This window comes from Meleagris gallopavo, chromosome 2 (genome assembly GCF_000146605.3).
Source record: "Meleagris gallopavo isolate NT-WF06-2002-E0010 breed Aviagen turkey brand Nicholas breeding stock chromosome 2, Turkey_5.1, whole genome shotgun sequence".
NCBI lineage: Eukaryota > Metazoa > Chordata > Aves > Galliformes > Phasianidae > Meleagris > Meleagris gallopavo.
This window is the reverse complement of record NC_015012.2, coordinates 10,598,120-10,622,068: the sequence shown is the minus strand read 5'-3', so window position 1 is coordinate 10,622,068 and position 23,949 is coordinate 10,598,120. Positions and strand designations below refer to the sequence as shown.

At 40.3% G+C, this 23,949-nt stretch overlaps 1 protein-coding gene and 1 long non-coding RNA gene across 2 annotated transcripts in view; one reads left to right on the top strand and one right to left on the bottom strand.

Annotated features, from left to right (window-relative positions):
- The window catches only part of LOC109365840, a 28,934-nt gene extending 18,669 nt beyond the window's left edge, over positions 1 to 10,265 (top strand). The window contains exon 3 of the long non-coding RNA XR_002111610.2: positions 10,010 to 10,265. This is a non-coding gene — a long non-coding RNA (uncharacterized LOC109365840). The remainder of the gene's footprint in view (positions 1 to 10,009) is intronic.
- Positions 2,797 to 20,621, bottom strand: FERMT1 (fermitin family member 1). The gene is given in 16 exon segments (XM_003203756.4): positions 2,797 to 3,083; positions 4,234 to 4,375; positions 6,284 to 6,408; positions 7,951 to 7,973; positions 7,976 to 8,171; positions 9,098 to 9,204; positions 10,494 to 10,618; positions 13,134 to 13,183; positions 13,330 to 13,461; positions 14,394 to 14,501; positions 16,032 to 16,134; positions 17,122 to 17,335; positions 17,912 to 17,987; positions 17,990 to 18,057; positions 19,693 to 19,926; positions 20,420 to 20,621. Coding segments are annotated over 16 exon segments (2,028 nt in total). The 5' UTR covers positions 20,571 to 20,621; the 3' UTR covers positions 2,797 to 2,909.
- Positions 20,622 to 23,949: the final 3,328 nt, after the last annotated feature.

Sequence of the window (23,949 nt, the reverse complement as noted above, 5' to 3'; positions counted from 1 at the left end):
TCTGAGAGAATGCTCAGTAAAGGCAGGCATTTTTGTTAGCTTCTTTTTCACGCGGATGATCTATGAGGCACAAAGAGCTAAACCAGACGCCCCCTCCTTAGGGCTGATTCAGTGCTGCACAAAACCTCCTTGCCTGCAGGAATGCTAGGGATGGGCCCTGCATTCCTCAGTGACACAGCGATAAGCAGAACCACGAACCACGGGGAGAAAAGGAGAAGGTGAGAATGGTACCAGGCTGTAAAGTTTAGGAGATGAGTGTTTCTTACTGGCTTTGGTCCAAGTGATGGCAAAGAATGAAAATATCCTGAAAAATTTGGAGAATGGCTTTTAAAGCTGACAGAAGAAATACTTTATTGGTCTCTCCACAGAGCAAGCACTAGCAAGACGTTTTTCTACAGCCATTAGGGGGAGAGGATTATCTAGCCCAAGGTTTCAGAAAACTGTGGGGCGTGTGTGTTGTCTGTTACAATAGTGCAGTCTGAAGGCAGCTGTGAAACGCCCTACAGAATCTTGTGGGTAAGGACAGACAGCAGCCATCTGACATTGGTAGCATTTTACCCTGACCTGACATCGATTTAATTAAGCACGACATAGAATACGGTCACAGTTGGGCCAACGTATTAGTTTGCTAAAGGTTTCTGATTTAATCTAAACAACGTTCCTGTCTGGGACTTCGTGCATTGCACAGACAGAAGATGCTTTATTTCTAGGGCAGATACTTTCCTCACTTAGTATTTCTCAGGTAGTCCTGGGACTGTGCAGTTAGTGACTTTGTTACTATAGATTGCTGCATTGGTGGTACAAACAGCAAAAGCCAAGTTGAATCAGGTTATTGCATGAGTAAAGGGTGTGGTATCTGGTGTGCATGAAGGGGAAGGTCTGAGTCTGGCTGTGACATGCTTGGTGCCATGGGTGTGATGGAAGCTGAGCAGCTGGCCCTGAGCAGGGCTGTGTGCAGGCCCAGGCAGAGCGGGCTGCTCAGCCCGGGGTTGTGAGGTGCAGAGCGCCCTGTGCCCTGCACTACCCCTAGGCTGCCTACAGGACCTGCAGCTACTGCCCCACGCAGTATTGAAGGCAAACGGATAAGAACAGATTCCTCTCTGTGTTCTTTACCTCTCATCCAAGAGCTTTGTAAGCTGGGTGGTACAAGAAGAAACAACGATCTCAAAAACCATGGAGACAGGGCAGGGGCAAGGAAGCATGGCAGGTGGTGGGGCTTACGTGCCAGCCTGAATGAGCTGGCAAAGCTTCTGCTTGCATAGCAGCAGGAAGGCTTTCTGAGAAAGGCAGTGACGCACCAGAGTGAGACGGAGGGAGGGGTGGTAAAGAACGGAAAGATTTGGTAGTTTCACTGGAACTTCAGCCAAGGCATCCTTGACTGGAAGAACGCGTGTTAGCTAAGCACTGTAGGAGTCACGTGCTGTGCTAGTGGGAACGGTTCAAAGTGTCTGGATTTTCATATTCAGACAATTTAAAACAACAGGTGGCAACTACAGGTGTTCCATGCGATGGTTGTGTGACAAGCTCTGTGCTGAGTGGCAAGCACAGAGCTGTGCTTCCTGGTGATCAATGCGACGGAACCTGCTGTTGCCAAATGCAGGGCTTCAGCACAGACATGGCCATGATCCTGACTGAAAGTCAGTAGCTGACATGGAGGCTGTCTGGCGGAGGGCACCTGTGGCACTGACGTCTGTGTTCAGCTCTCCCATCGCTCCCCAGGGCAGGTTTTAAATCCTGCAAGTATCTGGACCTGGACTATCTGTGATTCTTAGACTCCAAGGAAAATACCTGGCTTGTGTCAAGCAAATGAGAAACAAGTCAGTCCTCAATTGAAGTAAAACTGGATGGTCCCTTGGCCCCTGTGTAGAAAGTGCTGAGGAGAAAGAGTCACAGTGTGCTGGGAAGTAGGCTGTATCTGCTCGCTCTTTTGCAAAATATAAAGTCACAGTTTGTTTAAATTGAGAGTCATTCTTCAACAGCCTTCTGGCAGGCACAGGAGAAAAGCACAGGATGTGACAGAAGAATGAGAGCTGTCCAGCCTATGACATTTGGAAATTATATAGTCATTTCTGCAGCATCTCCTAGTGATATGGCAACACTTGTCCCTTCAATTTCTTTAGATACCTGAAACCAGTTTTGGTTTGTCCAGCAGTTTTATGAATCCTTCTAACTTTCTTCTCCTGTGCTTTTCTACACATTGTAGGGCAGAACCAAAGTTCTTTCAGAACAAGTGTGTGTGTGTGGCTCTCTCCAGCAGGCTGCTACAGATGCGGTTCCTTAACAAGCTTAGAGTTAGATGCTACCACAAAACAGAGTAGCAAGGACAGAAGACAGAAAGAAGGCCTATGCTCAAAGGCCTTTTTAACAAGTAAATAATTTAAAATAATACCTAAAGCATTTTTTCAATCTGGAAACTGATGGAGTTCCTCAAAAGATTAACATCCTGAATCCAATTCTGTCAAGATAAATGCTTTGTTCTTAGTATGCGGTAGCTCCACTGGCTTTATGGGAGCTATTTATATGGGTGAAGGTAGACACAGCACCATGGTATTTTTGAACTCTGTAATCACTACTTGGGTCACGACAGCTCAGCCTCTAGGGCTTTGGAACGCTGCCTGAATGTTTTCTGTTCCCAGCATAAGTGTTAGACAGGTGATGTAGCTTTAAAACATATGTTAAATATGTTTAAATATTTATTCAGCACTCATTCTATTAAAGGATGGCCTGTTTAACAGCGGTTGGTTTGACAGTGGGAATTACACAGCTGTAACAGAAGAAATTCACTGCACAGTGTCCTCGAGTTCCTGTACAATTTATTTATTATTCAGTAATTAACCATCAGAGATGTATTTTTTTTTCTCTCTTGTTCTCTTAAGCGGTGGGGAGAAACAGGCAGAGCTTACTTCACCTCATTCCTGACCTCCAGTTAGTTTGTGGAACAGTTCTTCATCCAGAGATTCGTTATGGTCTTTGGAGCGGGTTGACAAGAAGATGTAGCCCCCTATGTGCTCATGGATGATTTTGCAGTCTGCGCTCAGACATGTGAAAGCAATAGACACGTTCTGATCAAACTCAATTCCAACCTAGAGAAAATACATATAGAAAAAGAAGGAATGGAGATAAACTGCATCATTTTTCTGCTTCGGTGTCAGAGAAAGAGTGAGTGTGAAAGCACAGCTGGACCAGAAATACTGTAACAAAGCAGCACCTGTCTCTACTAACCAAGAGCTATAAAGATTTTTAGGTCAGCATTAAGTTGAAGGTCTCTGGCTTCTTGTTTGTTACTGTTCTGTTCTTCAGGGCCCTCTTGTGGTCAAAGGCCTTTCGGCAGGCAACAAAAGGTTTCAAATGATCTTTTTTCTAGTGGCATATTAAGAGAGAACACTGAGAAGAGCAGAAGTGGCACTCCTGACTCTTTGCACGTTTAACCAATTATGTTTAATACATCTGTTGTTATGTGCTGATTTTAAATCTGCTTTGGGGGCCAGGTTTTGATTTCCAACTACTGTCAGTTCTAAAATCCAGCCAAGTGGGGTTAGTTGCTAACTGCCTTTTGCCTGAGAGCCATTATTTGCTCTGGTGCGGAGTGTGCAGCAACAGGGGGAGAGCAACAGGTATTGAATTTGATCTCTCCTGGCTCTTGCAGATGGATATGGAAAATGGTATAAACAGGAACAATTTCAAGGCTGCCTGTATTTATATTATCTTACACTAGTTCCACACCAGTAATCTGCAGTTTCAAAGGTGGCTTCAAAGTTTGAAATCCAGTAGGCTGCTGGGCAACAGCTGGTTGCACAGAGCATCCAGGAGCAGAAACACCTTGCTATAAATTGCATAACAAAGCATCTGTATGGACATAGGGGAGTTTGCAACCTCAGTCTGGGATTTGAAAAACAAGCTGTGTTCTTGTATCCTCAGCCTGTAACAGAGACTGAACTACTGCAATTTAGAGGATGACACATGAATAAGAGGTATTCTTACAGACAAAGATAATGAGGAGAAATTTACCTTCAAGTCTCTGTATTTCATCCCACTAAAATCAAGAGCAACTTGAATAATCTTGGTAGATAGATTTTAAACTTGGAGACCTTATAGTTTTCTGAACTTTCACTACATACTCAATTAAGAAAAAACTCTATGTTATTTAAGAAATCCAAACTCACTGTGAGGTTTAAAAAGATTTCCATTGCCTGAAATGTAATGGCTGAATGCTGTGAGCTGTTCCTGTTTTACCTGGCGAATTTCCCAGTTCACATTCCACTGCTTCATGGTGGAGAACCTCCATGTTGTGATAGGGTCTCCTGTGGTTATATCTATTCTTATCAGCCTGTTGTAGGACACCCCAAGCACATCTTCTTTCTTGCTTCCTTTAAACCTGAAAAGAAAACCACAGCCAACTTTTGAGCAGATTTAGTCTGCAATGATTCTTGTCTAAAGATGCATTTAATGTGCCCTTCTGCAAAAGTGCAAAAAAAGGGTGGGAAAATTCACAACAGCCTGGGCTGGAGTAGAGCTTGGACTCTTCTTTAAGACAGCATTTGTAAGAAAGCAAAGATGTGGCCTGGTGAACCAGGTAGGAACAGGGCAGGTAGATGTGGCTGAAGTCTTTCCAATTTGTTGTTTGTTTAAAAAGTACTATTCTGCCAAAATGCATGAATTTGATTATATTTGTACTGGAAAAGTGTCAGTAATATTTTTCTTTGTTTCAATACTGCTGAAATATATTCTTGCACATATTCTCATTTAAATTATATAAGCATATCAAAAAAACTATTTTATGTATCACCATTAAGTTACCAAAACAACTCTGAGTTAGCAAAATATGCACATCTCCGAGTAGCAATAACATCACAAAATATTGAGACGTCTCATCTTTCTTCTAACTTGAGGTAAAAATGAAGTACAGTAGTATCAGAATTTCTTGTAAACAGAAATTTTTGAGCTGAACAAAACAAGGGAAAGACTATGCAGGTAAAAAAAATACTATTCACAAAAGCTGGAAAAAATCTAACCTGGCTGCTGTTTATATTTTCTATTATTTTGATCCTGCTTTTGAATTTTCTGTCCTTAGATTAAACTGATCCTGAGGGAGATAATGTGACCTGGACCACAAATAGCATCTTAATTGACTCTTCCACTGAGATACTGTCCATAAGCTTGCAGAAATAAAGCACAAGATGTTTTGCCTATCCTAATAAAATTTAAGGTTTTTGTTGTTGTTGTTACAGAATTAGTGTTGACAGATGGGACAAAACATCTCTATGTTAGTTAATTAAATACTGACAGGGAACATTTCTGGGCACTGAACTCAAGTGTCTGTTCTGTTCAACTGCTAGAGGAGCCCTGGGCACAGTTCTGGCTGCAAGCAGCAGCACTCTCCCATGTGGCTCCCAGGGATGGGTGAGGAGCTGGAACATCCAGGCTTAGCTTATGTTTACCAGCTCTGTGTTCACTACTAGCTCATGCTGTACTGGTGGTTCACACCCTACTACTGGGTTTGGGGAAGGAGGAGAGTTTAATAGTATGGATGTTTGCTCTTCTATGCCAGCTGGCCACTGTGCCAGAGTATGGTTACCAGCTTGCTCAGTTTATACTGCAGATGATTCTTAAGTAGCACTAGGAGAGGTAGTAAGAAATTAAGGAGTGTGCCTCCGAGTATGATTGTGTCAGTACTCTCCATTCTTTTGGTGTTTTGTCAAGAGAAGAGGATGCAGGTCAGATACTTTTGCAGAGCTATGCCATATTCAAGGGAAGCATTTGGGGAAATTGTTGTGAAGACAGCAGGATCTTTCTTGTGCTGACTGCTCTTCCAGACTAACCTAAAAGTGGGATTTTGTTTGCTATTTTCTTAAAGAAATGCCAAAGAAATTATGCTCAGCAAAAAGCATGCTTTTGTATTCCAACAAGTGAGAAGTGGAATGAAAAAAATATATGGCAAACCTGAGAACATCAACAAGATTTCCCTGTTTTTTGTTTTGTTTTTGTTTGTTTTAACATTTTAGAGATTTTATGTCAGGAAGGGTTTAATCTTACTGATGTTATTTCAGGTAAAACCCAACAGGTTTGTATAAAAGCAAGCATAGTGGAGACTCTCATTCCAGGAATGGAGTTACTCAGCGCTACTGCTGTAGAAAAATCAGTAGCATGGAAGTTACTACAATTAATAAAGGTCTGTGGGGAAAAAAAAAAATACTAAGAGAATGTTTCTGTAACAAGGAACCAATTAATTTCTTGAAAATCAGTGACTGTGAACAGCCTGACATTGCTGCAGCAGTGCGATTACCTTACAATGTAGTAGGATAAGCCAAACTCGGGGAGGGACTGCCATGCTTGAATAAAACGCAGCTTTGCCTCCACTAGGGGCATCTGGGATACATTCTGGTGAGCTTCCAGAATACGGGCTGCCAACTAGGAAACAGCAAGAGAGAAAGATTTCAGTTGAACAAAAATATACGTGTTTTCACTAAATCAAACAGCATTAGCTCTGATGCCAAGTTCAGCTATTTAGTGGTCACTGTTCATGCAGTCATACTGCAGAGAGAACCTGGGGATAGACTTAAGAGCTCTAAGGGCAGAACAGCATAGGAAGGTCTCAGTATTTGGGTTTGTGCTGCACTCAGACTACTTCCAGCACACCATAAAATGATCTTGTCCTTGTTTGCTGCCCACAGGCCCATTCTGTACTGGGAGCCTGCTGGCAAGCAGGGAGGAAGTCTCTGTTCAATTCCCTCTGCTGCCTGTTTCTTCTCTGCTGGGCAAAAGTATGAGATGGTATTATTAGGGCAAGGACTTCCCTTGAGAAGGTGATTCATGGTGTTACAGCACTGCCAAAACAGACTGCTACAGGGTAGCTTGCATTACTATTGAAATTCTGGCCCTTGGCTCCCTGCTGACCAAGGCAGTTGCAGAAGACGAACATCTGAATTGCATATTCATTTTTAATAGGTTCTCCAAATTCAGCTATCCTGGAGCAACAGTTTGTTCTCATTCAGAACCTGCAGTATCCCATGCCAGAATTTTTTTTAGCCAATTTTTTCATGATTCTTGCCTTGTATTTCTTCTCTGGCAACATGCGCCCTACTGCACTTGCTCTGGATTGACTCCATCAGCTGCAGGTGACCTGGAATACCTCTGGAAAACAGTCTTGCTGGAATGTTAAATGCACTGCTAAGGAGCAGTTCCACACACCTGGAAATGAACTCTCACCACTCTCCAGGTGGGCAGGGCATGCTCATAACTGAAGGCTGTGAGGGAGGGAAGGAATTCAGCAAATCCCTCAGGATTTTTTACTGATGTACCATTTGTTACTCATTTAGGCATCTTACAAGCTCAAGGTGCCGTGCACAGGCTAAATACAAATGTATTCACAGTAATAGAAGTCCCCTTCCTTATGTAGCTGCTCTAACTACTGTGCTGTTTATCTAGTCCTGAAAGCAGACTGTGAAGTGTGCAGTCACCCTTCTGATTAGGTGATGGGATTTTATGGACAATGCTGAGTAGCATGTGCACCATTACTCTGCTTGGAGACTGTATTCTGTGCTCAGGTGGGCTGAACTCTTGACTCAAAGGTGCAAATAATTAAATGGAGAAGAAGGAGGGGTACTTGGTTTACAATGCAGGCAGAATCTTCCCTTCCTTTCTCACTCAAGAGACTTTCAGGGACAGCACCATCAGAAGTATGATGGTAAGAAGTGATGAGTGACTTAGGAGGCAGTGCAGATGTAGGAGTACTTGGAAGAAGAGCTGAGAGAGCTGTCCCCATGTTCAATTTAAAAAAAAAAGAAGGCTTCTCACTAAGTATCAAAAGGACAAATGAGTAATGCAAGATGATTCCTAGTGCATAGCCACATGGTTTCCAAATGCTGCTTTGAACCAGCCTCATCCTTAAGCAGTCATCTGCCTGGTGTCTGGAACAACCCATTTCCAGCTGTAAAGCCATGCTCAGTATACCTGCTTAGACTTGTATTTTTTGTGTAGCGTAGTGAGACAAAGCATTCTGGTTTCATATCTATGCTTTCTGGATCTGATGCAGCCTGGGGAGACATAGTCCAGTTCTTCATCTTGAGAAATGAAAGGATCTTGTGAACCTCAGGATGATAAGAGCTGTCAGCCATTGTTTTGCCTTTTGAGGCTAAAACAGAAGCAGCCATCCACCGGGCATACTGATTCTCCTGCAACAAATACAAATGTTGGTATTTCTGGACAAACCATTTATGAAGATGGCTCACACATCTTTGTACAGTAAAGCAACTGTACTCAGTACATATGGATACGTAGTTACAACAGTACTGCTGTTCTTCCCTGACTGGGTGAGTTCTCTCTACGGAATCAACCTGCAGAACAGTTAGGTTTTAAAGTTTGAAAGCCCTTTATCTTGAAAATATAGTTATTTCTCAAAAAAAGAGATGTTTTCTTATACCAAAGAACATACTATGTGAAACAGTTTTTGCTATGTCCACAGCTACCACTGGTATGAGCTGCAATTGCAGCTATATGCTATCACTGCTATGGTTACTAGAAAAATTTTGGTATTTCATCCACGTGAATATATCTGAAAAATGGGCTGATGCATGAAGCCACTAGCTGGCAGAAAGAAATCCAGTATTTCTGAATATATTTGATTGGAAATTTTGTGACATGACTGTTTTTCACATAATGAAATTTTTTACACAATTTGCATTGATGCATTCCAATGCAAACCAAATACATTTAAATTGAAAGCAAATGTGAGATCCCAATCTTTATCTGTATGTAGGGAGTTGTAATTAAGAAAGAGAACAAAAACAAAAACTCGTTCTGAAAAAACCGAAATGAAATGTTGTAACTTCTTTGATATTTTTGATAGCACAGTCTTTTATTTTTCCCAGCAAGTCTACTTGGAAACAGATGATAAAGGCAGAATTAATGTCCTTTTCTCCCATCAGCCATTAGATTTTTGTTAGACCACCACATCAGTCTTAAATTTACTGAACATGTAGATAATGAACTCACCAGAGCATTCTTATTTCTCTATACAAATTCTAGAACTGGACTGTGGGTCTTACAGACTTCTGCTAATAAATCTGGAATATAAACTTTCCCTCGTCTTATTACTCACGTTATCACATCTTAAGTATACTTCATTCATGCCAGCAGCAACAGGAATTAGCAATTTGATTCCAAACTTCTTTGCTGCAACATTTACATCTGGTACAACTTCACATCCTGGATCACAGAAATTGAGAAAGAAATGGATTTATTTAATTACTACCTCACTAACTTTAAGTACTAATTAATACTGAAAAACTGCACTTAATGGTTGTTTTGCTTTAAAATTGAGGGCCAAGACTTTCAAAGATCAGGCCTAATGAAAGCTTTCTGTTCTAGTTCACTGCCTGGCCTGGCCACGGATATGAATGCTCTGAGCTCAAAGAGCATGTTATTCACTATGGAAGAGAACAGATGTGGTGCTTTCAAGCTTCAGCCTGGTCTTAAGAAATGCTCAACATTTAAAATGGAGTGGAGTTGATGAGACAGAGCGTTTTACCTTAAGAGACTTTTTTTCCTCTATTTTACCCTAAGCAACTTATTTTCAGAAGCAATTTAATAGTGAAAATGGGATACAGGTGACATCTGCAATAGAGCTGGTCATTCAAAGGATCTCTAGGACTCAGTACTTCATGTTGATGGTGCTACTACAGGCTTTCTGGACCCAGCAGGAGTCAAAGATGACTAGAGTTACCTTTGTGTCAAGGGACACCAGAGCTGTGGGCTACTTGGAGAGCAGTCACCCTGACTAGTTTAACCATGCATTTATCTGACCTACTGAGGATGCGCAGATTGGTATGCAGAGCCATCTGTTCACAGGTGTCAATCTTCTTCCTTTTTCAAAAGTTTCTTTTAGGAAGAATCCTGGGCATCACCCATTCCCTGCTGCTGAATATATGGTGTTCCTGCAGGAGTACACGTAGATGGAAACTACATAAAATGTTGGTGTGTGCTCTGTGTACATGCAGTGTTTCTCTTCCAGAAGCACCTAAACCTGGCTGCAGCTATGGAAATCCCCATGTGTGAAACAGACAAGGCTCAGAGAACTTCTTGGAGGTGCTGCTGCACAGAGGTGTACAGGTACAGCATTCTGGATCATCGCATCATCCATAGTCCTCTACTACCACGGGCAGAGGTGAGTACTGCCACTTAACAGAGAAGAGAACTATTTGGTAATAAAAGTATCACTCAGAGATCACATTCTCTCTCTGATTCATCTTAAAGTGAACTCAGGGGTACGTGCAATTTTACAAACCAGGTCCAGATAATCTTGTGCTAAACTACTGAATCCTTTCTGTTCAGCCTTCTGAAGATTCAGTCTACCTGCTCAGGAGTGTCAGTAACTGAAAAAGTAGTTTCAGGACTAAACACAACTGTGCATGCCTTGAGTCTTGCAGAGGTCTCTTGACGTTTTCAGTTCATTAATGCAATATAAAACAGGAAAGAAAGGAGAAGAAAATCCCTACCTTTTAGGTTTAGTTTCTCTATAGGTTCTCCCTGTCCAGATTCTTTGTTTTTAAAATAAGATATGGAAGTGTCTTTAAAGACAAACCAATATGGCTTGACAGTTTTGATTGACAGTCTCCTGGGCCTAGAAGAAAAAAAGCAATCACATTTGTTGATATTGAAAGGTACAAAGTGCTAGTTCACTCACAACTATTTCTGTACAGCTCAGACTGCCTAGAGGTTACCTACACGTGGCTTCAGTTGGGCAACTCACACTTGTGTCACAGAGGGGGAAAGCACATGCCTGGAACCAGCACAACACCCAGGTTATCCCAGCTGTGTACGCGTTTTTTATCCTAGACTCCAGCTGAATCTTATCTGTAATTTCTTTCCCTCCTTTTATTCCCCCAGCCCTATGTGATTTCTCTTATTTTTTTCTTCCTTTCCTAAGTGAAGCCATTCCCTTCCAACAAAGAATATATATGTGCGTATATATGTATAGTTTGTTCTTATACAAGAGAAACTTTCCAGCTTTTCCTTAGCTAGGAAATTTGCACCCATCAAACTAACTGGTGTGCATTGAATTGTAATGGAGTAGAGACCATCTTTTTGGCTTTATCTGAATAATATCTAACACAACAAAATTTTTAATCCTTGTCTAAGTCTCAGAGGTTCTGTAGCACTCCAAGAAGTGGTAATAGTTGAAACCATCGTATTCAACTCTTCACACATGTATATACATGAATTAATCCTCGTTATAATTATTTTACTTCATTTTGGTACTTTGCTAAAGCAAACAAATTTCTTCCTAACAGTAGGCAGAAAAATATCAACTTTGGAACTGTGAATTAACTGATGGATACTAACAATTAAACTTAATTGTTGTTGTGCCAGTTCCAGGAGGAGATAAAAATCATAATCCTACTAAGAATATTCCAGCAAAACCATGGGGAAAAAAATCTTAGGTTCAATACAGTGCAAGAGAGAAAAACAGAAGTCTTAGCACTGTCTTTGTGGAATTCTGCTCTCTATTTACTACTCGCCTTTATATGTGAGATGATGTTGTAAATACTATACAGCTGCACAACAGTGATTTATCACCTACTCTTGTCCTTTCTAGAGCCTTTCTTGAAATCCTACTTCAGTCTTTTCTAGGAAATTCAGATATTTAGGTTTCAATTCCAAACATAATTTTCAAAACTGCCAACTACTTTGGCTTTCAGTTTTCCAATACAGGGTCAATTTTTTTTTTTTCCCCCCCCCAAAAATAAGACTGACATTTCCTTAGACTAACACAATTCTATCACAAGAAGTTAATGAGCACTTTTTTTCAAAGCTTGTTATAATTTTCTTTTTGAAATAAAGCTATATTTCTCCATAATATCATCACCCACCTGAAAGCTGCATTTACTAGTGTGCTATGGTGTGTATTCTCAATAATTTTGAGTAAAAGTTTACTTCAACTTTATTATAAATTATACTATATTATAAATTATGTATTTATCATAGTTACATTTATGTGAATACATATATATATGACATGCAGAAGTTTGCATTTAGATTTATAACTAAGCACATAATTTTACTCCCAAAATGCTGTTGTTCCTTGAAAAAATGTTCTACAACTTACCAAATTTCTACAATGCGTTAGGTTTAGTAAGCGATTAACCATGTCTACAGGAAATGCTTAATGATGAAAAATAACCACTGAATGTTTTTAAAGCAAACTATTCAACTGCTGAGAAAAAATAAACAATGTATTGTTAGAGGCAAGTAGCTGATGGCCCTTAAAAGGCTTAAATTCCCTTTAATCCTAAGCCACCATTGTAATGTACATGTCAAATACAACTTCTTAATTGGAAATTAATAATATTGAGCAGTTAACAACAGTTAAGCATTTTCAAGTGCAATTTTCAGTTTGCTGATTACAAATATGATTTGTAAACAGAATGAATCTAACAGATATTCCTGTAACAGAAATCTTTATCTTTCTAAAACCTAAAGACTGCTTTGATGAAAGATACTGTAGACTTGAGGTCAGCGTAGTCATTTGTATAACCTTTAAATCAAGATATACTGGGATCTCAGAACTGTATACTTCCCTCAGTCTACTTATTCAGGTAAGGTATTACTGAGTTGGTTTACTATACTTTTACTTCAACTTGAAATTCGTTTTGATATTAGAAAAAACAGACTCCACATCTGGTGAGAAAGGGGTAATACGTTTGTTTTGTTTGAAAAAGAAAAAAATCTGCAAGGTTGCCTTCAGAAACCCTTCTTGGGGAAAGCCAAAAGTTCTTTTCCATGTTTCTCATTGGCAGAAATGAATCACAGTGAAGTGCGACTGAAAACAAAATTGTTAATTATTTAGAGACAATGATTGATGAATGCTAGAAAATTACTGAGAAATTTAAAGAGCCTAGACTTTTAACAAGCATAAATACAGATGCCATAGCACTCCGGAAGTTAGAAAGATTTGATGAGAATCTGGCTCAGAAGTAGTAAGAGAAAGATTTGAATAGGGCAGCATTAGGCTAGTTAGAGCTATCTGGTGTATTTACTCATTTATAACCTCAGGATCTACTGTAAGATTAGAATGCAATATTCAAGGGATCTCTTGTATGGTAAGCTTTTTGTTATTATTAGTTTTAATAACTCACCTAACTAGCCTGAGATAATCAGCAAGTTTCGGGATGTCTGTGATGTCCTCCTATCAGGAATAATCAGGAATAATTTTAGTACAATACACTTTGTTATTGTCTGTTAATTCTGTTAAGAAATAGGGAACTGGGAAGGCTCATCAGAGTCAATACATTTGATTTGGTGAAAGCAATTCTGGGATGCAAAAAGACATACCAAAATGTTACTTGATTTTCCACCTTCCAGCGTCACCTCCAGATTAGAAAGTGCAGCTTCTACTTCATCTACTTCTGATTCATTGGTGAAATCTTGTGTCTCTGATGATGATGACAACTTGCTTACGTGATACTAAAATTTAATCATCAAGAATCAGATTTGAATGGGCAAATTTATTTCAAACAGTGATTAGCAACATAGAATCACAGCATATGAAAATGCTCTTCTGGGTCTTCAGGGTCTTGGTCAACTGTGTAAACTACTGCAATGCAGAACCTCTTAAAGGGAACTGTAAGTCCTGTGTCTTTGTGCAAGCAATTGCAACTTTGTGCAATTGCTGACAAAAGTTTCCCATTTTAATTGTCAAGATTTATATTACTTCACTGTATAATCATCCCATTCTGCATTCTGTGAGGTTGACTCTGCTAACATTTACATTCATAGTACTGTGACCTGTAAGTGCCATCCACACCAGGTAGAAAATTGACAGGTAAGTTCTATGGTATTCCATAGTGGCAGGCTGTGAATTTTTTGCAACTTCATTTAAATTTAAAAGGAATTTATTACGAATGAATTGTTGTGCCTTATTACACACAACAGTAAGGGACCAGGCCACAATAAATCATGTTAAATTTATATGTACTCCATAGCATTTCTGTCTTCACATCGTGTTATAAGGTTTCTTTACTTTTGGCTGTTGTGAACATATTCATTTGCTTATTAGATTTTCATGAAGAAGAAATGAAAGGGTGGTAGCTGGTATGAGAAGCAACACTTCATAGTAATTCCCTTCAGAATAGACTGGTATCAAAGTAATATCTTGTGTATGGTTAGCTTTAGGTAGTGCTAGTGAATGGTTCCATGAAGCGTATGTGTCAATCTGAGTAATGGTGTGCTGCCACCAAATTTATTTGTTTTAGTTAGTTGATGCTCCTTACTGTTTCTCACTCAAATAGGAGGCCCCCAGACCGAGGAGACCTATTGGCCTGGGCTCTGTTGAAGCTCTGTCCTAGCTTGTGCCTGCTTTAAGAAAACAGGTTTTGCAGCTTGGATCAAGTACATGCCTGTAGTGCAGCAAAGATCAACATTTCTTCCTCTGTACAGTCAATTTCTTCCAAGAGGATGGCCCAACGGGCTTGCTCATATATTTGGTTTATTCGCACGGCATCATACTGTGGCAGAAAAAGAACAACACTGGTCATTGATGGCAATCAAAGTACAGATATAATCAGCTGCAGCTGATCTAACGTTGGACTGAAGCCATAAAAGTTGTTTCCTTCCTCTCCCCAACTTCTGCCTGCTGTATGTTCCCATCCTTCTCTTATACAAGCTTGCACGACTGTAATCGCACAGTGACTTGCTGATCCAACAGAAAATTAATGAGGACTTTGTGGCTGAAGTAGAAGGAAAGACTGAGACTTCCCTTTTTGTAGTAGTAGGTTTTGGACTGGCTTTCGCCAAATGTGGAACCACACTGAGAGTGAAAATAACACCACATGGCTGACAGGAATATGACACTCAATAGCTTGCCACTGCTAAAAGACAGAAATTCTTAGTCCTTACTTCCTCTCTTTTGCTTTTGTTTTTTTGGTTTTTGCTCTCCTCTTTCACTGGCTTGACATTTGTCAGATCCTGCTGTGAACTGCTTTAATTCACTATCCATTTTTTCAACGTGGATTAGTTTAAATTTATTTGGTTAGTAAGCTGAAGTGAGTCATGGATACTCAAGCTCCAGAGCTGGTGGAAGGCAGCTGACGGGAGGGTGAACCTGGGAGCATGACCTCTCTCTTTCAATAGCTTCAGGCTACCTAATAGCTCATTGCTATCTTAGGTTATTTCATGGCTATGGCAAAGAATGGAAATGTCAGGGCTGCTGAAGCTGAGGCTTCTATTTGATTTTTACTGGGAATGGCATTTCACCTAAAACATATGACCTGAACTAAAAAAGGCCCTTCTATTTAGCTGAGGTGCCTGAAAGAAAACAGGTTTACAGAATTTATGGAAAATAATGATATGAATGCCAAACCCATTTCACATTTAACTCTTGATTTACACTGGTCAATAATCATAGTTTAATTTCTCTAAATGTACTACCCAGGCCCTTAAAAACCTTGGCTTAATGAAAGCACAGTGTCTGACTGACTTTTAGTGGAAATAAACACAATAAGAGGCAAAAAACCATATAAGTGATTTTTGAAGACTAAGTCTTGCTTTCAAATGGGACTCAAATACTCTACTGAACTTTCCGGGAGTTTTTAATCATCCAGATACAGTGAAACTAATTTAAGTGCCTTCGAGCTTCAGAAGGCTCGAGTCCAGAAAAGCTGAATATTCATTGAAGGACAGTGGAACATTAATGTCACTTTCTCTCCTATTTTCAAAAATAGGGCTTATACTTCTAGATCATTTAGGCTTAGTTTTTCACTTAGTTTTTCTTGTTAGAAGTGAAATGGAAAGTAAACTGTCCTTTACGGATACTGTTTCTGGTGTTCTTCAGATCTCATCTTTACAGTTAAGATCTTATCACAATGGTAATTCTGTGTCTAGAGGGGAAAAGTGCAGCCATAGCTGAGGGGCAGAATTAGAATTTGATCTCTGAAAGGCCTGTGACAAATCCTAGCTAAAATTCAGTATCTTTGTGCTACAGCTTCTTGACATGAAAGCAGTCAAATAGTGAGCAACAATAAAAACAAAGTTCTTACTTTTGGATTCAAATCAAAGAAAGTGTAATATTTAAAGCGTAGAAGAAGCTGATCATCCTCCAGAATGCCTTGTTCCATAAGTGATCGAGATGAATCTAGCCAGCTGTGGAAGAAAACAACTCTCAAATTCATTTGTACGGGAAAACTGTCACACCTGCAAAGCTGCCGTTATGAAACAGAAATGGTAATGAACAGCTCTAAGTCTTGCAAATCAGGGAAAAATTCACATTTCAAGTCATAACTTGAGTAAGTGGAATATTCATATAAATTTCCAACTTTCATTGCATGAACACAGTACCTAAAATCTTCCTCTTTTTTTTTTTTTCTCAACTACTACTCAAAACATCAGGACTAGATGCCAGAAACTGGTCAGTAAGTAGTCATAGACTTAGCTATGCCAGTAAGATTGTTGTGAATTGACCTCCAGAAATGAGAATTTAATTCAAGCCATGTTATCTTTAGAACTCTTGCTTTTAATTTCAGTATTTGCTGCAGCTACTTTTATCCTTTCGTAAAATCCAGTGACAATATTAAAGTTACTGTTAAATGCCCCACAGATCTCAAACAGGACAATCTAAGGCTAGAGAGACAATCTTCCCACACTCTTGCATACCTAAACCCCATAGCATGCTGTATTCTTCTGTGCTGTCCAATAAGCAATGCTTGCTTTTGCAAAATTCAAGAACTCACATAGTCTTCACTCATCAGAACTTACTGAATTTATCCACATGTGTATCTCCACTGTTCCTTTAAAGTCTTCAGAGTTTGCTAACCAGTCTTTTGCTATACTCAGTGCTACTCACTTTACTGGATTTACCTTCATCTAACAGAATTTAGTCTGAAGCCTGCACAATTGTATCATTCATCACTTTAAAACAAGATCATCTGATCTTGAATAAGGAAAGAACGTCAAAAATAGTCTAAGTATTTTCAAAACAAAACTTTGATCAAAGCACATTTATAAGTATAAATACAGCCATTTATCAAGGTTTTATTTTCAAGGTTTAGTTTGCCTTTAGTAAGCTGGATTAATGCCATTAATGCCACCTCTGTTCAGCCAGCTTATGAAGAAGTCAGAGAGCTGTCTTACCCTGCATTGAGTTTGGCTTTGTCAGCTAAAGTCCGAGGCTGATACATCTCTGCTAGTGTTTCTGGAGAACAGTTGGGATGACTGAAGGCAAGGATGCTGCAGTTCTGCTCAGTCAAGGGACTATCACTGAACCAGGTGATTGTAGAAGAAGCTGGTGTCCCACTGATGGGATCGTAAGTGGGCGTCATGGTTTTACTGTATAAACCTGGACTCGCTGCAAGTTAAAGCAGTAAAGTATTATTCCAAGGAAAACTGCCTTCAGACTTGGGTAGTCTACCATTTTCCATTGCAAAAGACTAGCTAACCTCTGTCTTTTAAGACGCTACTATCTGTGCTGTTTGCAGAGCCCTTGTCTTTTTACAGGCCAAGTGCCTTAAGAGATAGAAGTACTTTTTCTTCTTCTGTGAGGTATATCTCATTTGTGTTAGATACAGGAAACATTCTCATTTTTTTGTATCTCTTTTTCCTTGCAGATTGCCACAACTGTCCATTTTTTTAAAGTCTGGTCTCACATTTTTAAAGAGCAGCAGCACAGCCTGTGTGCAGGACCACAGCTGATCACCTGTTTTGTGGTACTGCCTTTCAAACAACAATGGAAAGTAAAATATTTACACAATAGAAGAATATAACTATACTGGGGATTTCTTGAAGCTACTAATTTAAACTCAGCTATGTCTCGGTGACCAGAACCCTACACTGAACTGCTCTCCTTGGGTTTAATTGCATAACAGAATTCCTTCCTCTTTTTTCTTTCAGTCAGAAGAAGAAAATTTTCCTAGCTTCTCATTACCTGATAATCCAGAACTTGTTGGAGAGTTGCACAAGTTTAAAATGTCCTCTGTAACCACTTCTTTGCTATTCTTATCTTTTTCTTCTTTTTTCGGAGTGTATCTTCTGACTGTTTCAACAAAGAGAGTTCTTCTGACCGTCTGATATCTACAATGGCAATTTGGGAAATGAAGGAACATGAAACATAGGAAACTTAGAAGACTACGTCCAAAAAAAGCCCCATGATTAGTAACAACGTTCGGGGAAGCTCTATACTTCTCTCTGAACCTTAATTTTGGCGGTTTGAAATGTGTACCCATATAAAATCTAGTAATTCAGCGACAAGGCCAGAGAATGGGCAGCAAGGGTGAGTTTTGCTAGCATTTAGTTCTGCTTTCTTAGCAAGTGTCACTATGGTTTAGAATATGAGGGGAAAAACTCCGTTCCTAAAGACTCTGCATAACCTCAATTAAATGTATGATTTACGAATAAGCAAGAACAGAAATGGAAACGCTGTACTTGAAATTTGCTCCTGTTTTTTTTGTTGTTGTTGTTTGTTTTTGTTTTTTTTCTTAAAAATGTCTTATTTTACCTACAAGACTGTCTTGATATTCTATTCCCTACTGATTCATAAGCAAAGACATATTAAGCTCCGTTCATGTACAAGAAGAGTGAGACGATTTAATCTGAAAGAAAAACGCGAATAGAAATATTTAATTAAGCCAAATGTCAGTTGAGCAATTATGGCATTTTTATCAGAGTTACTAGATATAATAAATGCACAGTCCGCTTCCAGAAGACGGAATTGAAAGCTATACTGTAGTCAGTGTATCATAGAATATCTTAGGTTGGAGGGGACCTTCGAGATCATCTAGTTCCAAACCCCTGCCAGAGTTGCCAGCTGCTAGATCAGGCTGCTCAGGGCTCCATGCAACCCAGCCCTAAGTACCTCTTGGGTTGGCATATCCACAACCTCTCTTGGCAATCTGCTGTTCCAGTACTTCACTATCCTCTAAGTAAAAAATTTCTTTCTAACATCTAACCTAAATCTCCCCTCTTTTAGTTTAAAGCCATCCCCCACTGTCCTATCACTATCAGATCATGTGAAAACTCAGATCCCCTCCTTATAAGCTCCTTCAAGTACTGGAAGGCTACAAAGAGGTCTCCCTGGAGCCTTCCCGAGGTGCTCCAGCCCTTTAATAATCTTTGTTGCTTCCTCTGGACTCACTCCAACATCTCTGCATCCTTCTTGTATTCAGGGTCCCAGACCTGGATGCAGTACTCCAGGTGGGGCCTCACAAGGGGAGAGCAGAGGGGGACAATCCTCTCCCTCTCCCTGCTGCCACCCCTCTGTTGATGCAGCCCACGATACTGTTGGCCTTCCAGGCTGCAAGCCCATGCTGCTGACTTATGTCCAGCTTTTTGTCCATCAGGACCCCCGAGTTCTTCTCCCACTCTACACTTGTATTTGGGACTGCCTCGACCCAAGTTCAACACCATGCACTTGGCCTAGTTAAACCTCATTAGGTTTTCATGTGCCCACTTTCTGAGCACACCATCAAGAGGACTTCAACTATCCAGTACTCTTGCAGCTCATTTCTGACACTGTTTTCAGCAGAGTTATCACAATGGGAACCACTGACATGCATTGGATACTAAAAACAGAACACCTGTCTTTTCATCCTACCTCAACTCAATGAAGGAACTTCTTGAGCTAGCAGGGAGTAAGGATTTTACCTGAAAACAAAGCCGCTCAATAAAATGCTCCAGTTTAGCTGCCAGAGGAGATTTAGCTTTACTTACTGAGAATTTTGCAGATGTCACTGACAGCTTTGAATACCACAGAAGAAAAACTGACTTTCAGTCTCACCGTCTTCATGTTTGGCAAGCGAAGCCGCAGCATTTTGTGCTGAGTAGTAAAGAGCAGCTTAGCATCTGCCTGTACCCCACATTTATCAAGAGTCCAGTGGGTTTTCAGTAGCCAGCACTTTTTTTGCTCCCACCAAAGGGCATAGTCTGACCAATCTTGTGACACCTCTAGAAAAAAAAGCAAAAACAATATGGTTCTTAATAAGTCCAGTAACTAACATACTAACAAATCAGCTTTGGAAACAGTACTCTGCATATGGGAGAATTTACATTAAAATTATAGTTCCAGTCCCTCTGTCTTGTTTCACTAATATGGACTTGCATGTGTTTTGATTAAATAAAAATGTTGGGGTCCTTTCTACTTTGAAAGCAGACCAAGAAAAGCTCTGAATCAAGAACAGATAGAAGACTTTGTGAGTTCCATGGAGGATTTTGGAGGGTGGACAAATGGCTTTAGTCTGATCAGTTTTGAGCCCTTAGCTATCCTGACATAAAAGATGACAAAACCTTGACCAAATGAGATTGAAAAGCACACACATAAGGAAAGAGACAAAACATTGCTGCTCTTAATTCCACAGGGAATTCTGTGATTAAATGGATTAAAGGAAAGATTCACATGTTATTTTAATAACACCATACAAATGAAACGGTCTTTACTCACTGATTTGTTCCACTAATTTCAGCATCACTCCTCCAATATGAAGGTCCCCTGTGACTCGCAGTGTAAATTCATTTTGCTCTCCTTCACATTGATGATCAACTGTCACCAAGAGCTCCCAGGTGTTAGATCCGTAAGCACTTGAGGAAATCATTTTCCAAAGATCTGTGTAAGCTCTGCAAAAACCAAAATAAAAAGGGTATTTTTTCCTTATTTTTTCCTCTACTCTTTGAAACTAATGCATATCTTTACAGTCTCAAAACATATCCATATTGCCAAGATTTCAGAGCAGCCTTAATAGGAAATTCAGATGTGTTATCTTGTTACCCCTGAACTCTGTTCTTCTGATTACTCTTGCAAGACAGAGTGGCATTTTTTTAAATTCTGGATGTACATTTTTTCCCTAACTCAAGTGTCCCCCATAGGTTAGAAAGAGCCCAGTTTCATTCCGGTTTCCCCAGTGCCATTCAGGATACTGCAAAGCCTGTAGCTGTAGTGGAATCTGTTCTGGCAATCTATCCAGCGAACAGAGGAATTTTGTTGACTTTTACACACTCACAGCTGTAATTTTCACTGCAAATAAAAGTTTACATTTAGAGCAAAAGGCAGAAGAGTTCTACCAGAGTATTAGGGTAGGTGTGTGTGGGAGTGTACAAACAACTTTAATGGCTCTTTGCCAGCAACATCAAGGCACGCAGCAGCAGTTCCAGCTGACTGTCTGCTTCTGCAGGGATGAAAGCACTTATCCTGTCTCAGCATGGTGAATCACCTGAGATTCCACCAGGCTCCTGCCAGGACAGGTACGTAGTAATCATGCCAAGCCTGACTAGAAGAGATGCTCACAGTAGAAGCAAAGCAGGTTATCATTAATAGAGTTTTGCTAATTAGTGAAGAAGGAGCTTGTAGGCACACAGTGCCTCATGCTGCATGAAGCATTTGGGATATTTACCCAGTGAAAGAAGACAGCAGATTATCACTCAGTGTCCCATTAAACTGAACCCTAAGAAACAAACCTTTACAGTGGAAGTTTAGAATAAAGTGGATGACTTCCATTTATCACAGGCATTCAGCAGTGTCTGAGAATTCAAGTCACAAACAAAGATTTTGGCCTATGGTGCTGTACACAGACTGCTTGAACATATAAATTAACAAGTACTTGTTTACAAAGAAGGCTAGAAGGGGCACAGTAATGCTAACAGACTTCTGTAGATCCATAAAAAAAAAACAAAAACAAAACCAAAACATTTAGTAGTTAAATCATTTAGCCTAAGTTAGATCAAAACGTAAAATCAAGGCCTATCCCCACAGGTGAGGAGTGGCAGAACGAATGAATACAGGACAAAAGCAGCCTTACTTAGGTTATATGAATGTAAAATGAAGCTAAGGGTTAAGCATTTCATCCTAGAAACAGGGTTTTCTAGTTTTTATTCCACCTATGCACCAAATTCATAATAATAAAGCTTTAGGTTACTGATTAGATAATAAAGGAGGGTTTATATGCCAAAAGATACTATTTGAAGGCAGAGCAGAGTTCAATGTTCAGAGTTTCCTTTCCAGAGGCACAAAGAGGCTCAACAGCCAACCTGTTACTGCTTAATCTTCCCCAGACTTTCAAATGTGCTTCCTAACTTCTTTTTTTCCTAACAGCTTAAAAATTTCAATAGGAAGACTTCTGATTTTTTGTTAAATTACATTATATGTAGTATTTGTACTATGGAGTACATATAAAATCATCTAACAATTTCAGTCAAGTTCTTTGAAAATCTGTTCTCAGAATACCACTGTTTCTGGTGTCTTGGTTTCTTGAACTCCTTTGGGTTGAGGCCATACTTTGTGACAATCCTACTGATATAAAATTGGGTATCTATGGGATAATACAAATATGTTGGCAATGACAAATCTACTACTAAAAAAGAATGATTGGAAATGTAAATGCAATGAAAATGTATGTGTTAAGATTTGATTTATGCCAAAAGAAAATGAATGATAACATAAAGGAAACGACCTGTCCGGCTCAGAGCCATCATTGATACAGTGGTTTTCCCCTAAAAGGAATTTCACTGGAACAGTGCTCGGAGTCTGCCCTGAATGGCTAAAATCATGACTTAGAACAGAGAGCTCTAACTCAGAACACCAAAAGGCCAATTTACACTGAGGAACAAATGCTGTTATGCTCCTGCATGTATCAGCCTACACCTTTTCACCAAATAGTTACTAAACTAAAAACTAACAAGGGCTGGTACTTAACCAAGAAATCTGTTTTGTCTTGGTAGATAAAGGTATCATGCTGTACACTGGTAACACTATAGCTGTACTGCTTCTGGGATAGAGCTGGGATTTTGAATTTGTGCTGCTGTGCACTAGCTTAGGTATGCTTTAGAACAGGGCACTGTACTTCTCGTGGAGGCAGTGTTCAAGAGCTCCTGAACCCCAGCGCACCAGGATTCAGCAGAAGGGGAATACAGCGTGCAGGAGATCAGTTGTTACCATTACACTTTATTCACAGCAATAGGATAGTCAGAATGCCACCAATCACATTCCTGAGCATCCGTAACAGCATTAAAATACATAAAAATCGACAGCTGACTAAGCATGAGGAACATGTGATTTCGGTACAAGAGTGCAGGTATGAAATCTGGCAGAGCCATAACTTCTGCCTACACTTCAGTCTATCGCGAGGCAGTATTATTACTGAATAAGTCTCATCCGTCCAGCAAAACCATATAGGTAACTTCTTTTTAATGTTAGCTTGCTAATCCAATTCTGTGTACAAACGCTTGTGCTGATGTGGATGAAAATGAGCAGCCCGAGGGCTGGGAGAGCCTCACTCGCACTGCGGCTTGCAGGGCCTGGAAAACCATGGCCTGAGAGCAGCTAATTCTGGCACCCCGTCATTCCCTGAAGCTGCTCTCCTCCCCACTTCCTCCTCGAGAGGTTTTAGTTTGATGATAAGAAAACACAACCACCAGTAAATCCATCACAGAACAAAGCTCGGTCTCAAAAAAGCGGCAAACCACGCAACGTGGACAACTGACTGTTGTGCATGAAAAACAAAAGAAACGGCCCAAACTGCCAGGAGGGGCCGCGCACGTCCGGTGTCTTAAATTTCAGGTGGGCTCTGGATGTGCCGGTGGGGCAGCGTCAAGGCAGAGCCTGTTGGCCAACACAAACCTCCAGTGCAGTCGTTACACCCGTAGATTTTAGCCCCAAGCTTCGAACTTCGTGTGGAAATACAGAATGACGTGGCCTTGTCGGCGCAGGAACGCATTCACCTTCAGGTTAAGCGTGCCGCCGATAGCCCCGCACGCTCGCGGGCCGGGCAGCCGTCCTCAAAGGCGATGGTGAGGAGCGCATTCCGCATGGAGCCCAGGCCTTTGAGGAAGTGCCCGGCTGCTGACACCCCAACGAGGAGATTTCCCGAACGGGCCTCGGGTGGGCTAGGCTCACACCGCAGCGATTAAAACAGCTCCAAATAATAACTCAAACAGCTCAAATAATAACAACGAACTCGGCCGACCCACGCTCGCCGCCGC